At 38.6% G+C, this 19,105-nt stretch overlaps 1 protein-coding gene across 4 annotated transcripts in view; it reads left to right on the top strand.

The window, feature by feature from the left end:
• LOC134532355 (protein crumbs) overlaps positions 1 to 19,105 on the top strand; it is a 146,311-nt gene that overhangs the window by 86,245 nt on the left and 40,961 nt on the right. For all 4 annotated transcript variants that reach the window (XM_063368803.1, XM_063368787.1, XM_063368794.1 and 1 more), the window contains 9 exons: positions 185 to 334; positions 7,255 to 7,403; positions 8,217 to 8,412; positions 9,584 to 9,755; positions 10,042 to 10,260; positions 10,354 to 10,537; positions 11,861 to 12,103; positions 13,288 to 13,684; positions 15,345 to 15,655. In XM_063368803.1, coding sequence (XP_063224873.1) covers positions 185 to 334; positions 7,255 to 7,403; positions 8,217 to 8,412; positions 9,584 to 9,755; positions 10,042 to 10,260; positions 10,354 to 10,537; positions 11,861 to 12,103; positions 13,288 to 13,684; positions 15,345 to 15,655 — 2,021 coding nt within the window. The remainder of the gene's footprint in view (positions 1 to 184; positions 335 to 7,254; positions 7,404 to 8,216; positions 8,413 to 9,583; positions 9,756 to 10,041; positions 10,261 to 10,353; positions 10,538 to 11,860; positions 12,104 to 13,287; positions 13,685 to 15,344; positions 15,656 to 19,105) is intronic.

Genomic DNA, 19,105 nt, shown 5'->3' with positions numbered 1-19,105 from the left:
AGTTGTCAAACTTGTGATCAAACTATCTAGCAACTGTCTTTTGGTTAATTTGTGCTTACAGTCATTTTCAGTTTCAAAAATTAGATTTTCATAAATTTTTAGTACCATTGTGGCAACAAAAATTTTCTTTAATTATATATGAGTGTATTAGAGATTTTGTCTAATGATGAAGTTTTATTTTCAGGTCATTACGAATGCTACTGCACTCCTGGGTTTGTGGGTACTCACTGTGACATCGACGTCAATGAGTGCTTGTCGCAGCCTTGCCAGAATGGAGGGGAATGTGAGAATCTGCTCAACAGTTTCAGCTGTACCTGTGCCATAGGATTTACTGGTAACGCACTTTATGGTTTTAATTTTTCCGTAATGAATTAAAAAAATATTGTAATTTCTTAACTTCTATTCTGTGAAATAATTAATCTCGGACAACTTGTTATTCGGGGGGGAGGGGGGGGGGGAGGGGGTTTCGGATAGACTGAAACTGCGTAACTTGGGCGCCACGGGCACGGACCTATGCGAGACTCTTTACCAGGGTCGTGACGTCGCCCATGTGAGACTCGATTTTACTTTCCCCCTGTAAACAACCTATTACTAATTCCTGCCCCCTCTCAGCATCGGGCATGCTATTCCCTATGCAATGGGCTCTTAGGCGCCCCACACGCTGTCACACTCCACATGGTCTCACATATTTAAGAAATAAAAGAATTCATTTAAGTTACACGCCCTTATTCATTCTGCCAACTCCGATTATACACGCACACAAGTTAAACCGTAATAAACGCCCGCGGCACGAATCGTTTTATGTGCAGTGACCAACCACGTGGTCACACCTCGACTTACGTATAAAGTTTGAGAAATGACCGATAATGGTCACAAGGTAACTATTTAAGCAGTTCCCCGACCGAGAGAAGCTCCGAGGACTAAACGAAAAAAGATTTAAAAAGAATTAAAGATGAACAGAATTACTAAGCGGTGATGAGCAAGCGGTGAGGTCCCCGGAGTGCTGAAGCGTCTGCTCTCGGTCGTTGATGGCAGAAGACTGGGGTGAGCTCATGGCTCAGCTAGCCTAACATGGCGTCCTCCCGCCGAAACAATTGCCGTTAAAGGTATTTTTGATTTCGTGCCACGGGAAACTAAAGTAACATGAAAAGGATGCTTGAAAAATTACATGACATTTTCTGAATATTGAAAAAGGATAATACAAATTACAATTATTAAGAAATATATTTAAATATTGTCTGGCTTCGGTTTCCGTCGGGAATGTCCGGAAACGCTCTTATATTTCATTACACAATTTTAATTAAAAGTACATAAAGAACCCTCCCAGCCGATCTGCCGTCACGTTGCACTCGGGAAACAATAAAACAATTTACACAGTTGAATCTAATTATATTTTAGGGGTGCGGCGCACTGGCTCTACAGCGCCCTCTTGCCGGGCGAACACACATGCACACACACATGCACACATGGGTAAGCGGGAGGTTTGAATGGAGGGTGGGTGGTGTTTGGGCGGTGGCATAGCGGACTCAAAAGGGGCCGCAGGCCTGGACGATTTCAAACTGTTCGTTCAGATGGGAGTTCTAAGGATTTTGGTGCTCTGGAAAAGTAAGTTGAAATTTTTAGTTGACACTTTGTTGAAGTTTTGAGAAGTTTTGACGAGAGAAAAAAAAAAAATCAACAATTTTATAAGCAGCACTTTTATCAGGCAAAGAATTTATGTTTTTGTATGTTGGCTGTATGTGTAAGATAAGGAAGTAAAAAGGAGTTCTAGAATTTATCACATTTGCCTATGATCTTTGCTGAGCAATCCCACCAATCAATGTTTGGTGAAACTGAAACATTTATACACACACGCACACGCAGTTCAATTTTAGCCTTAGGTTTAACTGACTCTCAGTAGTCGGAGCGGATCTTGGCTTGAGTGAAGTCTGCAGGCGGCTAGGCAGTGACGATGCTCGTAGACCAGCGACTGTCTAACCCTCACCTAGGATACGACCAAAAATTTACTAATAAGTAATAAATTACTCCTAAACAGGATGAACCACGTCACGAAAACTTCTGAGAGTGAGGTCACCGAGGGCATTACGCAGTTTCATTAGTAAGAAACTCACTTGATTCTGGATTTCAGCACTTCAGTGGCAAAATTTACTGTAAATTTTAGCATGGTTAATTAAGGTAACATTCAATAAGGATGTTACAAACTCTTTGCAAACCTTGTGCAAAATATAAAAAAAAATAACCTTATTACTTTTAAGTCCACTACATATATGTCCCCAGGGTTATCAAAATTTGGAGTACCAAGCTTGCAAAAAAATTAAAAGTACAATTTTTATTTTACTAGGCCTCGGGGCATTAGTAGAAATGGCTAACTTGAGATGCCAAGTGGATGGAAAACAGCTAAGTCCAACATTAATCCAGCTGCGTTGCGACAAGTCCCCAAGTGGATACAAAATTACTAAATTCAAAATTAAGGGAGCACTCAAAAACTTCAACATTCAGTTTGGTCAATTCATGTTACGCGTGGAAATACTGGGAATAAATAATTTTATTCTTAAATCATCTCTGATTTGCATTTGTAGAACAAAGTCTAAAAGCTATAAAAAAAATTGGTTGTCTGTAAAGTCGGTTTACGGACGATAGTTTAACGTGACATTGTCATAACAAAACATTGATGAAATGATTGCATACTTGTATGAATAAAATGAATAATTTTTATTGAATTATCACTATTTTGTATGGATACAAAGAAAGAGTGAAATGAAATCTACAATTTAATTGATAAATTTACTTTTATTTGCACTCATTAATTCAAATATGTTTATTACTTTAACGAAGAGATTATTTTAACTATAACTTTTATACATGTTTGCTATTTAACTTCAAGATCGTCAAGAATGTTTTATGCTTTTTCGCCTTTACACATTTAATGACGAAGTTTGTTCGCCATGAAATTAAACGTAGAATTGAATAAAAATGCCCTTGCAGTTAATAAAATAAGTATTAGTAAGTTTAAGAAAGAATTTTTGCTTTAATCTCCAACCCAGATGCTCGTGGTGCGCTGGGGCAGAGATTAAAATTCGTCGAGAATATTTTACGTTTTTATGTCTTTTAGTGCTCAAAATGATATGCAATTGTGGCCCCGGGCACGAAATTTTATTTATAACTAGCTGTACCCTGCCAGGCTTCGCTGTGGCACATTGTGATTGAATAGTTGAGAAATGAGAAACAAAACAAAGAATACATTTCATATAAGTTTAATTTTGCAATACTTGTGGAATACAATATTTTTTTGTTTTTCCACTGTATGCGTAGATAAAAAGACTATCTGGTTTTCCGACTCGGGAACACGCAACATACAGTTGTCCATGTGAAAAGCAATCCGCATCTAAATCTAAACCACACAATTCTAAATATTTACCTTGAGATTTATTGATTGTGATTGCAAATGCCAATCGAATTGGGAATTGCAATCTTTTAAATTGAAATGGTGTATCGGTCGGGATCATGGGTATTCGAGGAATGAGGACATCTTCACCTTTGAAAGGCCCCGTTAAAATCGTTGCTTCCACTACGTTATTCATTAATTTCTTAACTGAAAGTCGCGTGGCGTTGCAGAGTTTTGGCTGATTAATATTCCGCAAGAGGATTATGGCACACATATTTTCAATTTAAGTATGTGTGGTGGTATCCCTGGCAGATCAAGTGAGTTTAAAAATTCCGTTGGATAATTAACTACTTTATCTGCTTCCACAACGGTGTCTATCGACATATGTAATTTCATCACTTTGAATACTGGATTGAATAACATTATTAAGTTGATAGACATCTTTATTCTTTGCGGCAAGGATAGCTCTTTCACTGAGCCAATCGTGATTTCTATGATTTTTTTTAATGTCAGGAAATACTTTTTCGATCAGTTCTTCTTTTGATGTTACTAAATTACAAAAATGATTGGGAAATGATATTCGTCTAGACGTCTCATCGACTGGCAGCTGTCCGTTTCCAATTTCCAGTAACTGTCGTGAGAATACCTCAGCTGATGGATCATTCTGCAACTGGACACGCATATTCGTAGTCAACTGCAATGTACGTATGTGCCGCCATAGTGTTGAATATTTCAGGCAAGCTTTTATTTCGTCTGCTGGTGTCGATCGAGAAATTACAGGCAATGTTTGCCTAAAATCTCCTGCGAGCAATATCAATGCATTCCCGAATGGTTGAACGTTTCCATGCAAATCTCGTAATGATCGATCAAATGCTTCAAGCGATTTTTTATGTGCCATCGTGCATTCATCCCAAACAATTAGTTTACATTTTTGTAACACTTTTCCCATACCGGATGCTTTGGAATTATTGCACGTAGGAGTCTCGATGATTTGCATGTTTAATGGCAACTTTAGAGCTGAATCCGCAGTTCTTCCACCTGGTAACAATGCCGCAGCTATTCCAGACGAAGCAAGAGCTAAGGTTATGTCATTTTTTGATCGAACCGTTGCTAGAATCAATCTAATTAGGAATGTTTTCCCAGTTCCCCCAATTCCGTCATTTATCATTTGCATTATGCGATCATAAATGCATTTCTGTTCACGCGTTAATTTGGGAATGTTCGATTGGACATATGTCTGAAGATCATCAATTATATAACTCTGCTCACGGCGTAAATCTACATCAAATGCAGCAGTCGCAGTTCGGGTTGGTGCTGGCATTCCTAATTGACTAAGAACTTTATTTGTCTTCAATATTTATCAATGCTTCGTTGTAAATGCCTTCTGTTAATTCTAAGGTCATATTGGCATTTTCAAGGCGTACTCTATGCAAAATATCCTCAGCCATATAAGATCAATATTTTCCCCATAAGTCTGTGGGAGATGAAGGAAAGCAAGCGGTCAATATAATTGCGAATAATGCACGAATTTGGTTTGGATGCAATAACCATCTACACGCAATCCCACATCAAGTGGTGATAGACCCATACAAAACATAACCTCTACTTACGATTGATGCAATTGTGGTTATTGGCGATAGAACATATTATTTAAATTAAAAATTAAAAAAAGGTATAGGGTCTAAGGAGTTCAAAAAATGAATAGCCTAGAACCATCTACATGCAATCCCACATCAAGTAGTGATAGACCCATACAAAACATAACCTCTACTTACGATTTGGATAACGGCGCAGCTCAATCGAGATACGATCACACTAAACTACCTCATTCATATTGTATAATTAGTCCCATACCGGTACGCTTAGTCATTTTTTAATTAGGTATTGCACCTCACAATAAAAGCATTCTCATTGTATATAGCCATTTCCCGCTCGCTTCACTTGACGTAGTTTTTTCCATTGCTAAGAGAAATCCTTTGGCATGGAGAAACGTTTCCATAAGAGAAAATGTGTGTTTTTTGTTTTTAATGGTGAGAAAACACATTAATAAAATGGCGCAGTTACTTTTTCGCGGTCGCGGGTATGTTGCTGACGTAAAAAGTAGATAAAAACAATCCCTGATGCGGGTTGTATATAATGGTAAAATTTCAGCTCTATCGGTGCAGAACTTTTTGAGTTTTTGAAGCGTACACAAACCAAAATAACATTTTTATATATACAGATTCATTAATAATAACGCCCCTCGCGATAAACAAAGGAAAATATGTATTAACGAGTGCCTGGTTGCCGCGGAAACGGATAGATAGCACGATACGTTCGGTTCGCGTCCGTCACCGTAGATGACAGCACCGTAGGGGAATAATATTATTTCGTTTTTATAATACGATTTTATAACAAATATGCATCCCAAATACACCAAACTTATTTATGTGTTACAATTTTTTTTAAAACATTGTGAAAAGATGCCGGGTGTAATTTGAATTATTATTTGTGTAACTGTAAAACACCATTGTTCGTACAAAAACGTATTTGAAAATTCAACATTACTTTTAAATAACTCTACCGATTGTGATGAAAATCGGTGGACGTTCGTTAAATTACATAATATTAATAATTCAAACTACGAAAACATGATTGAAAAGTCAAATCTATGGTTGTTCCAATTGAGTGGAAGAGAGATAGATGCGGTGCAAGCGTACAATGAGCGTAACGGGACACATCGTAGTGGGACAATGTGCGTTATGGGACACTTTTTCGTGTGTGCAGCCGGCGTTCATCGATTTATTAGACGTCACGTCAAAAATTTCAAAGTTTTTGTGCACGCAAAAATAATTTTATGAAAGATTCATAAAATTTTTGTCCAAGGCAGTTAATCTACTGTACAAAGAGTTAGTTGCGAGCACTTACTGGTGCGAAAAAAGTTTAAATAAAAATGTAGTTCTCATATCATAGAGTCAGTAATAGCTAGTGGTGTGTGTGCCAGCACCTTAACTGAAGCAGAAGTAGGATGTGATCTTTCAAAGCCTGTTAATATATAATACACTGGTATGGTGGAGGTAAACCAGTTAAACCATTGAGAACAGTGTCAGGGCGGCAACTGGTCATCATTCAGCACAGCAACAGCGAGGCTCATTGGGTTGCATCAGTTGGATGTGAGCATATCAGATGGATGTGGGAATATCAGAGGGATGTGGGCGTATCAGGCGATGTGAGCATATAAGACGATGTGAGCATGGCCACAGGATGTGACAAAGAGATACGTGAGGCTGTGACTCTGTATTGAAATGAGGGTGGTGTTTGCCAGCCAACGTTTTGTCACAATGAACATAAGGCAAGCAGTCAGCTTACAATTATCCAACTTTAGTGGTAGACCAAACGGGCCACAGCAGATGGTTCACAACTTGAGGTTTACGGTTATTGCAACAAACATGGTGCAAAAAAAAAAACTTGCAAAGTGTCTTACAGTTGTCTGACTCTCTATTAATTATTCATTATTCTTTATTCCCCTGTCCCCCTCCCCTCGCCCACCAGTGTTCCTCACTCCTGAGCCGTGGTGAGTCATCGCTTCCACTTACTACTGACCGTGAAGAAGTTTCAGTTCAAAAGACACAGTTTAATTGTTTGGTAATGAATGTATGTTATATTGAGCCGGTAATAATGTATAATATCTTATAGGTATCTGGAACTATATACTTTAAATTGCTAGGACATTAAAAAAATATATATAGTTTTTGTTTGTCTTTTCCTGTCTTCTCTCGTTTAATATCTGTACTGGTTGATGGTGCACATAATTCCAGTCACCTCGTTTGAAGTGCAGTGTCCTTGAGAGTGAGACACGTGTGTCAGGTGGTTGCTTGGTCGGTCTGCAGGCGTGCTGTGCGAGCAGGACGTGGACGAGTGTGCCTCGACGCCGTGCCAGAACGGCGGCCTGTGCACGGACGGCCGGGCCAGCTTCACGTGCTCGTGTCCGGCGGGGCTCACAGGCGTCCTGTGCGAGACCAACATCGACGACTGCGAGGTGAGCCACCCCTGAGCACACTGTGGGCGTCTCACGGTCCTTGATTTCCCAGCGTGAAGTTTCAAGGTCTCTAAAAGCCCTTATATTCCATTTTATTTTTAAAGGTCCCTGAAATTTTTACGTTTGTGAATATAGAATACACTTAAAAAAAACATCAAACATTGACCATAGGTAGGGACACATGTATTTCGCGAATACATTTCGTGTCTAGGTACGTCGCAAAACATCGTAGTTTTTTTCTTGTAGTTATTGGCTGTGGTCGGCGAGAGGTGTTTTCCCTCTCTTGACGGGGCCAATGGGAATGTGTATACCGTACTGCTGCACACACACGATTCGCCATTACTTTAAGAAAAAGCTACAGAAATAATGAATGTAGCTGTATTTATTTTGTTTCAAATGTTAACAGTATTTTAAAGGTATGAAACATTACACTTTAATATTGCAAATGGAAGGTGCTGATAATTCAAAGTTAATATTTATGTCTTGTGACTGAATAAAAATAAAATAAATACAGTTTGTATTTTCTATAAAAGTCATCACTCATCAGTAAAATAAATCAAACTATTGGGTAGCAATAATTACTAATTTTTATAGTTATCATTTCATGTATTGTAAGGTAGTTTAAGAAGTAGGTCTAATTCTGCAGTCAGTGACCTGGGCCATTTAGAAAATCAACCTTGATTTCACTGCCAGTAAAGTAAAATATTTAAGAATTTCATTGACGAGCGTTATTTTAAAAACTTACTAACTTTATTAAATGTACATTGTATGCATGATGTCATTCACTACAACGTCTTGTGTATCTTTCGGCAGTCGTCTCCTTGCCTGAACGAGGGCGTGTGCATCGATGGCATCAACAGCTTCACGTGCAACTGCAGCGACACTGGCTACGAAGGAGAGCTGTGCGAGATCAACATTGACGAGTGCCTCAGCAACCCGTGTGTTCACGGCGGACGCTGCGAGGACCAAGTGAAGGACTACATGTGTAGCTGTTACGCGGGGTATACAGGTACATAGTCACTTAACTATTTAACGTACAAGGTTTTTTTAAAGATTGATTTGTATGTTTTCAAAAATTGTGTGAACTCTTAAATACTGATATCATTATGTTTATTCAAAGTTCTAAATAGGTTATTCATAAATACGTGATACACAAATATTTTATAAAATAAAAGATCCATTTCAACATTTAAAGCAACAAGCCTGGATTTATAAATTACTAGGAACAAGATTATACGGCAAATTGAGATAAAACACAAAAGAAAAACACAGAATAGCTTTTCAATACACTATATAACATCGAAATGAAAGTTAATGCACCATAAATAAAGCACTGAAATGCTATAAAAAATTAAGAAAATTAACAATTAATCAGCATATTGTATCAAAACTCAATGCAGATTACAAAAATGCAATAATTTCATATTTTTAATTAAATGAATATAAATAATTTATTACAAAAATGTAAGTCTAAATAGACTGGACAAAATTTTGCTTTTTATTTTTTAACTGTTATTAGTAGGACTGTGCAAATATCAGTTTTTTTAGTTCAAATAGAATATTAATACCAAATTATTTGTGGATACGAATATTGAATTTGAATACTAAGAATGTCTGAAAAATTAGACAAATAATATAAAGTGAAAGTTTGTTTAGGTTTAGTCAGCGACAATAATTATAAGGAAAATAGTTGTTAAAAGATTTAAATTATGAAATAAAACATTGTTTTAAATTATGCAGCCAACTTAGCTTAATCTAACCCAACCAAACCAAACCAAACCAAATCAAACTAACCCAACCCAACCCAACCCAACCCAACCCAACCCAACCCAACCCAACCCAACCCAACCCAACCCAACCCAATCTTTCATTTCAGTTCCTATTCACCTTATTTCTTCGAACCCGCTACTATACATGTACATGCTAATGCAGGGAAATCCATTGCTGAACACTTTAAAAATCTTGCATAGCATTTATGTGCAGGCTATGTTTGAGTTTAAATTTGAGCAGCTGTAGGCAGAAGTTTGTTCCAAGTGTTCAGGCTAGCTGAAATGCCCAGATTATGTGCAAGCAGATTTTTTTTTTTTTTTAAATTTCTGGAATTTTAACATTAGTGTCATTAGTAGCCCAGAAGCATCTTCCTACCAGACTTAACCTCAGTTTTCTTGGCTTGTTTGCAGGAAAGAACTGTGAGAGAGACATCGACGAGTGTAAGAGCTCACCTTGCAAACATGGCGGCACGTGTTTGCAGCGCTCCAATATGTCTTTGTACTTTAATGAGAACAGTATTTCGGAGAACTTGCAGATACCGCCAGTATTTAAGAGAGAGTTTTCTTATGCTTCTGCAAGCGGGTAAGTACTCAAGAGACAACGTTAAATTTAAAACATTTTTTGCACTTTAAATTTAAAACATTTTTTGCACATTTTTTTTAAAACAATTTCTGCACTTACATAGATCATTTTTTTAAATAACATATGTCCTTCAGTGAACTTGGATTTTGTGTTCTTAATTAATATAAAAACCTTTACATTTGCGGACGTGCCTTACAGAGTTGTTTATAAATGTGTATTGTTTTTAAATTGCCAGAGTTGTGATGAGATTGACGTGGTGTTGATTTTTTTTTTTTTTTTTTTGCAGCTATGAATGTGTGTGTGTTCCCGGGATAATGGGGACAGACTGCGAGATCAACATAGATGAGTGTGAAAGCAGCCCGTGTTCGCTGTACGGAAGCTGCAGTGACAGAGTGGGCGGCTACGTGTGCGAGTGCGCGGACGGCTTCACGGGCGTTCACTGCGACATAGACATCAACGAGTGCGAAGACCAGCCGTGTGTCAAAGGGACGTGCACCGACCTGAAGTAAGCCCCCGTGTTCGTGCCCCTCGGACCGTCCGAAATTCTGGCGTGAAGGTATTTGTGTGTTCTGCTCACGTGTGTGTGTTCTTTGTGCAGGGCCGCTTACGAGTGTAGGTGCGATCCGGGCTACGGCGGCAAGAACTGCTCTGTGTTCCTGACCGGCTGTCAGGACTCCCCGTGTCGCAACAACGGCAGCTGCACAGCTTATCTGGTCAATGAAACCGAGCACCAGTTCAACTGTTCTTGTCCCACTGGCTTTCACGGGTCTCGCTGCGAAAAGGTGCGTCACATGTTCTGGAAATGGCTGGACATTTGAGTTAGTGGTTTCTAGTGATTTGTCGGTTCTTCTGTTTTCCCAGTTCACAGCTATTAAAAATCAGTTTTCTCTTCTAGGTTAATCACCAAACAATTTCCATTAACACTAAAGATACAGTTTGTCCTAGTAGATGGTGTATTTTTCAATATTACTTCAGAGTGCCCCACGTTACCCTAATCCCACCACAAACAAGTCACCTAGCACCTAGATAGTACAGGTGCTTCATGTTCACCAGGTGGCTTCAGTTGCTCAGAACTTACATTCTGCAATGGAGCCAAATCTAGTAATGCATATAACAACTTTTTTTAGCTTAATATTTATTTTAGGTATAAACATGTAAAATTGCTTGATATGTTTACAAGAGCTTAAGTAAATTATAAAAAATAAATAATAAAAACTATTATACCAGTAGCAGCACACCAAACCAGTTGCAAGTTATGTATTATATTGTATAATGGATGTAACCGTGAAGCAAAAAAAAAATCTGTTAAAAGTATATACTAACACATGATATGTTATTGGACTGTTAGCTGTTAAGCTTTCTGTGGTACCACAATTATATTTGCGGTTATTGGTGGTGATTAATTTGCTGAGAACTGGGATCTGCCCATCACTAGTTGTTTCATGTATCAATAGTGTTTTATCCGTCCAAGAGGATTTTGTCTATAGATTTTAATGATTTTCACCTGTTTTGTAGGTTTACATTGATCTTGGACTCTATTATGTTTTTCTGTGGGCATTTCTTAGTGTTCATCTAATTTTGGGTACTGCTACTCTGCATGATGCTAAGTTATGATCAAATTGGATCTTACAAATTAAGAAATTTACTCATTGTAGGTTTTTAGGTTTTAATGAAGGGCATTAATGTATGAAAGTATGTATTACAGTACCAATTGTTAACACTCACTTGCTGTTGTGGATGATGTGTATATATTTGCACAAGCAATGTTAATTGATATCATGCGCAAATTGGAAAGTACAGGACACAAAATTGGCTATTGGCTGGTAAATTGTTCACTAACGAACTAGAACTGTATGTAGCTGATTCTCAAATATCACAGACTTGAAACCATATTGTTTAGAAGACACTCAAACTTCAAAAGGGTAGACACTATATTTTAAATAATTTGATTAATTATAATTGTGTTAAATCTACTAATTTAAATATTATGTCATTATGTTAGTTTAATATCAAAAGTGTTTTGGCCAAGCTCAAGGCACATTTCAGCAATGTGTGTTCATGCAATGTCCTGGAAAGTTACAATAGGGAATGTGTTTACGATGCAGCTCACCACAATGTCGATGTCCAACGACTCCCACGTCATCGTGACCACGACACGCGACGAGGGATACGACTTCCAGTTCAGGTTCAAAACCACGCTCGAGGACTGTGTGCTGGCCATCGGGAAAGGAACTACCTACTATGTCCTGAAGCTGACTCAAGGTCGACTGAATCTGCACTCGAGCCTGCTGAACAAGTGGGATGGCGTGTACATGGGCTCCAACCTCAATAACGGCACTTGGCAGAGGGTATGCTCGTCTCTGTGCACTCTAGAAGTTTAAGTTTGAAGTTTATTAATATAGCTCGACATAACAAAAATATTTTTTTAAATTTATATTGCATGCTGTTAAGTAACTGTACTATGTTTGATAGCCATCAGTTTTGGCTGCTGATAGGTATAAGCATATTATTTTAATATTTTGTCTACCATTGAATATGTATTTTAGAAAAATGTTAAGTAACCTAACTTGAAAGGAAGAAGGCACTGTTATAAAATGTAATGTTGTCCATGGTATCAAATGTAGTAAAAGCAGGATGCGCTCTTGATCTGTATTGCTCTAGCTGTACCTTCAGTCCTACGTGTAGCTGCCAAACAGGTCGTCGTATACGTGAAGTAGTGGTAAATATTGTTACAATTATAAGTTCTTATCACGATGAAAAATGATTGTGGTTTTGTGTGATGGGTTGGTTAAACGTTTGCCAAGGTTCTGAGTTCATAGCATACATTTAAAGAGTAATGGGCACTGTGAAATTATCATCTGTTTCCACATTTTCTCCAGGTATAGAAAACCTTATTTCAATATTTGATAATGTCAAGTGACGTTTTTTGAGCTAGTACAGAAAAATAGTACAATTGCGAAAAGAGGAACTGACATTATAAAAAAGGCGATTGCACATGAAGGGCGTTAGGTGTTCGCGCTTGAGTAAGTACATGTATATTTTTGTAGATAGATTTGGGTGCAGTGAAATTAAAAATTTATTCATAGCAATACTAATAAATTTTATCGTTCTTACATTAATTACATGTGTAAATCATTTAAACATATTCATAAAAACACTACACATACTCTCGAAAGATATAATCATGAATAATATCGTCTTCTAGACTTATGGGGTGTTCAGAACTAGTTACTAGAGTTTATTTGGCACGATTTTGCAACTTAAAACAAAACTAAATGTTAATGTTTTATTCAATATCCATGATGGGTGACAGACACTGTAAAAATGATCTCGCTCTTCCGGCTCTGGAAGCCAACAGACAAGTCACCACTTGTTCAAACTTGACACTGATTATCTCAACGGATCATGCTATTGGCCGTATTATTTTAAATAGATGTAGCATCAGCAGTTGCTGCTATAAAAAAATTCATTTACTGTATTTTTGATGTGTTCTTTGCCGAGGGGCTAAAATTTTAGAGCGTTGCGTGTGCAGGTGTTCGTGGCCATAAACCTGACCCACCTGGTACTGGCGTCGAACGACGAGCAGACGATCTACCCCATCAACCTGAGCGAGGGCACCAACTCGACGCAGACGAGTTTCCCGCTGACGTACGTGGGCGGGCCCGCGAAGTTGGCCGCCCTGGTGCTGCAGGCGAGGGTCGAGGAGTTCGTGGGCTGCGTGGAGGATGCGGTGGTGAACGGGGCGTGGGTGCTTCCGGGCGACGGGGATACCTCCACGGTGCTCAGGTTCAACAAGGTGGAGCAGGGCTGCCCGCGGGTCCCGCAGTGCGACCCCAACCCCTGCCTCAACGGCGGCGGCTGCACCGACAAGTGGCTGGACTTCAAGTGCCAGTGCCGGCGCCCCTATCTGGGCGCGACTTGCCAGTACAGTGAGTGTGTTTCACTTCGTTATGCCATTACGTAGCCAAGGTACTCCCTCCCCCTCCTTCTTTGCTCTCTGACGGATGGCTTATGAATAGAGACCCGGAAATTTCGCGGATTCATTTAGTCGCAAGCTAGATGCAAACCTTCACACTCTCGCACTTTGTTCATGATTGGCACGCAATTTTTTGGACACGCCCCTACACGACCGTGAGCCAACGATGCCCAGCTAGGAGAAAAGTAAGCGAATCAGGTAGTGCCAAATAACAAGGATGAAAATGTTCTCGCTAAGAAATCAACCAATGGGAAAGTAAACATGGGTCGAGCACACCTATAACTTTGAATTCTATTCTGAGGCCAGAAGAATCCACGAAATTTCCGGGTCCCTACTTATGAACCACAGCCATGAAACTCTTTTCCTTACAATTGCTGTCTTTTTTTTCCCTTCTAATTGCCGTTTGCTTTTTTTTCCCCCTTCAAAAAAGGCCATGTAAGTCATCATACTAACAGAAAGTGGCACCAGAAAAGCTGTTAGTAAAAATTGTATAAATTTCCTAACTAAAAATATTTGTAGTTTCTTTGTGTTTGAATTGTGATTTATTTTTAGTTCTGGGTAAATACGGTAGATATCTTTATGGTGTACTATTGATACTGTTACTTGTGTTTTAATTTTGAAAAAAAAAAAAAATTATATTTATATGATATTAAAATTTTGCAGTTAGGTAGATTTAGGTTAACTGATTTGTGGCCTGCTATTCTGGTGGTAAAATTGAACAGAAATTTTTACAACCATTTTAAAGAAAGTCAGTGCGTGTTTTCAAAAATTGCTTGTTTAATAATTTAGGTTGTGGTTGTGACATGATTTTATGAAGCTTAATGTTGAGATTTCATAATATTTTGTACAAAGTAAAACCATTTTAAGAACATACCTGTAGGCATTTGTTCCTGCGTAATAAGTTAAACTATTTTTCCATCAGGAGTGAAACGTTTTATGGCACCACAGTGGTGTAGAGGTCTGTCTGCTTGCCTCCCTCCTGCCAAGATTATAAAAAAAATCAACACTTTTTTCACAAGTGAGAAATACTGCCTTGGGATTTTCTTCGATCATTCCATTTTCTTCCTCCAAATGCATTCCAGCACTGTTACACTTCATCTCATTTGATGCATTACTCAAGCTGCATGATATGTGAAACAATATGTTCATTCCTGGAAAGAAAACGTTGGTCCTCAGACAAATATTTTTTAGTAAAAAAGTGACAAGACAGTAGCAAAACATCTCAAGAGATGGAATTTGTAAAAATATACACACAGGCTCACAGAGCAACTTTTGCTTGCCAAAGAAGCTTGTTTAACAGTGATACCTGAGTTATTGTGCTATACTGTTACTTTTTCGCTTAAAAATCTGGTCCTCCCACTGGAAACTTGTGTTTTTAATGTTATAAAATGTACCCTTATTTCAAAAATTTTCAAAATTTTTTGAAATAAGTTTTTTTTAAAATCTCTTAAGAATTTTTTAATTTTAGAATCCATTGAACTGTCACAACCATGGTCTTAATATAAACATCTACATTGCTTACAAAAAATTTAGGCGTTATGAGACAGTTATCATTATGTAAATGTTCTAGTGTGTGTTTTTTTTCTTTAGTGACCGGAAGTTGATGTTCACAGACTGGACGGCCGCCACGTTTTGCTACGAGAACATAACGAACAGCATCGTGAAGGTGGTGGTGAACGATCAAGCGCGGAAGGCCATCCGCAACGTCATGGATGTCTCCATGTTCATACGGACACGGCAGACGAAGGGGGACATCTTCTACATGGGGACGGAGCCGGGATCCGTGCCTGCGATATCCGAGACGCTGATCGTCGCAGAGATGGACGACGGAGAGCTAGTGGTCCGGATACAGTTCAACAATTCATTTGAGTCGTACAATGTGCCGGGAGTCAAGCTTGCAGATGGCAACAACCATCTTATACAGGTGCGTCAATATTTTGAGGGCGTACCAGTGTTACGATTTGAATTACTGGTGGAAATAGTGGGCGCCACCACGTGAGTAGGCACGTGGACCCGGCTTGATACTCTTACTCAGGGCGTTACGTGGCCTGTGTGCGGCGAGATATTAGCCCTCCTGATATTTAATTCGACACCTGTCCCTAACCGAGCCCGCTCTCAGCGTCGGGCACGCTTCTATTTAACCGCAGTGGGCACTTAGGGCGTCCCACACGCCGCTGACTGGGTTAAGGACCCACGTGCCCCCCCCCCCCCCCCCCCCAACACAAAGACACGTGACTTCAATTAAGTTGGTTTTATTTACTTACACGTTACACGCCCTCATACAATCCTTCCTTGATACTGTTAGAAAACTCCCGAGGCACGGATCGGTTTAGTTGAGGAGGCGGACCACACACGTGGTCGCCTCAAGTCTTTACTTATAACACGGGTGGCTAAAAACTCCGGAGAGTATAGAATTAATAATTAAAACAGCCTCACTGACCGAGAAAGGCCCCGAGGATAGAAAGAAAACAATTCAAATTAATTAACTGAGCAGAACTACTTATCAGTGAGACAACGGTGATGTCCTCAGGGTGTCTGCAGAGACGTCCGCTCTCGGCCGGCTGAAGAAGGAGACTCGGGTGAGACAAGGGCTTGCGGCAGGCAACATGGCGCCCTTCGCGCCCAACACAATTACCGTTAACATCTTAGCTATTGCGTTCCCCCTGGTTATTATAGAAAATAACATGAACTCTTTATAAAAATACCAGATACACATCCACGACCAGACCGTCTGTAATTATTGCTTATGTGGTAAAATAGTTTGAATAAAGTTATGTGTTGGTTCCGTCGTCGCCCGCTAGGGAGCGTTTGTGGTCGTGCTTAATCGTACTTTATTACAAAAATATGACATATAAATAAAACAAAAGGCACTCACTTACTGAATCGTCGTTACACTATTTTAGGGGCGAAAAGTAAAGGTTACAATAATATTAATTACCGTATTTATGCAGATATAGGCCGCACCTTTTTTCCAAAATTATGATCCCAAAAATTAGGGTGCGGCCTATTAGTGAGATAAAAATTAAAAAAACATTTTTTCCCAAAAAAAATTTTAAATTTGTCAATATACAATTGATTTAACTAATTTTCAATGCATGAAAGTCTAAAGTATAAACAAATAAGTACTTACATGTAATAAAAAATAAAGACACGACTCACCTACAATGTAAACAAAGAATGGGCCGCTGCCGATCGTCCCTAACCTCTCGTGATGCACCATAGCAGCGGGCTGGCAACTGCCGCTCACAAAATAGTTTTCTTGAACATTAGGTAAAGTAGTATTTACAATTGTAAATACCCCACCTTTTTTTTAACAAAGTTTGGAGCTGAAAATAAAGTAGGTCCGGGTGTTTACACGTAGACGTCTTTATTTGCGTGTGTTTTTTATTTATGAAAATATTTTGACTAGAGATGCATTACTACTGTGAGTTTATAAAAGAAACCATTAAACGTTATAAACTTACTTGGAAGTAAACTAAATAAGCTATAGAAGCAGACCTGCAAGTCCGCATTGTTTACTAGTGCCGTGCACAGTGCGCTACTGAGTGCCAGGCGAATGTTGTTGCCAGTGTCTGATGCGCGCGCAACTACCTAGGTAGCATCTAGGCTCTAACAGGCGGAGTGAGGGGTAAGGTGGTGATTGCGATGTTGCCAAGTTGTTACGTTGTATGTTTTTGCCCGGCTAAGCACACATAGAAACGTAACAAAACAAAACAAACAATGTTCCTGAGGAATTTTTCATTACTATGGTTCTGCGTTATTTGGAAATAAAAGAGTTTATTAAATTATCTTTGTTTATTTCTTTAAAAAAAAATGTTTTTTCTCATTGTTACATGGCCTCAATACACAATTTTACAAATGAATTTAGTTAGAAAAACTTCGTTACTTGCACAGCTTTTGTCTTTTCTTATACGAATTTTAATGATGTCTTTGAATTTTGATAGGATGAGGTCCAAATACATACCACAGCACCATACATCTTGCCGTTGATGGTCAAGGAGTCTTGTCACTCGCCAAAGAAGAAAAAAAAACTTAGTAATGTCCCTTGGTTAATTATATAACTCAAGGTACCGTCGATCGCGGACCGAAATCACACGAAGTCGGGCCGATGCCGACGCCTAGGGCCTAAATTTCTAATGCATTAGTCCAAAAAAAAGAACTTAGTTTGAAAAAATACGGCCTGGCCCCAGCCCCTAGGCGTTAAATTATCTCTTAGTGATTTTTCATTTATCTTGTGACTTGCCGACGACGCGACCGAGTTCGGCGACGATCGAGCAACAAGTGACTTGGTCGACGAGATTACCTTCCCTTGTAAAGGTGAAAACAAGGGAGTCAACCTCGTGGGCCAACTGACCAATCAGCGTACATAATTCCAAAACATGACCATATAAGGAAATTCGTACAGGCACATCACTTGACGCCAGGGCTCGCCCTGATTGGCTGGCTAGTGGTAGCCTCCAGAGACCCTTCCAGACGGTCGCTACAGCTGTGCGTACAACGTGACGCGTAAATCCCAAACACGCCTTTACAAAGTGAAAAATAGGTTTCTGGCGCCAGAGTGTCGCGCCTGTCCGCTCTTCCTTCTGTACCTTCCAGACTATTCTCAAAATATTACACTAGCAATATCCAATAGAATATAAAATTACCCAAAAAATCCAAATACAATGTTAAAAATTTAGTAAACAAAGTTGAAATTCATATAAAAACTTTTGTTTTAAAATGATGTCCTGTAAAATATAATCTATACTGCTTTAACTACTGACATTAATTATCAAATGTCAACATTAATTATTATGAACTGGAGTTAACCCTCAAATTAATAATTAAGTATCTCAAGGAAATAAGTATTTTAAGGCTTTCCATGAAATTTAACCAAAGTAATTAATAACAATTCTTAACAACTCTGAACTATCCTTATCTACATATTAAATAATTACTATCTTTCATATCAAAGTGATTCTTAATATTCTTATGACACCAAAAAAAATATATATGTATATTATAACATACTCATTATGCAATGCTACAAAGTGAGTGTTGCCGTAAATAATTTTTAAAATCTGCAGTTGTTGAATAACTAAAATACCTACTATAAAGCACAGTGCACATGCTTTTCTTTCTGTATGTATAACATTAAATCAAAAAGCTGACACTACAAACACTGATGAAATTTACTTACCGTAAAAAGAACACACTACATATACCGTAAATCTTAGGGAAAAAAACACTTTACATATACCGTACGTACATCTATTTGTTAAAAAAATCCAATTTACGCACTCTCGCTGTCACTTTCCTCATCATTGTCTTCTTCTGGTTCATTTGGGTTGCCTGCTTCGTCTTCTCGTGCATCCCACAATGCGTCATCTTTTGA

Source organism: Bacillus rossius, chromosome 1 (genome assembly GCF_032445375.1).
Source record: "Bacillus rossius redtenbacheri isolate Brsri chromosome 1, Brsri_v3, whole genome shotgun sequence".
NCBI classification, from domain to species: Eukaryota; Metazoa; Arthropoda; class Insecta; order Phasmatodea; family Bacillidae; genus Bacillus; species Bacillus rossius.
This window is presented reverse-complemented; position numbering and strand designations above follow the sequence as displayed.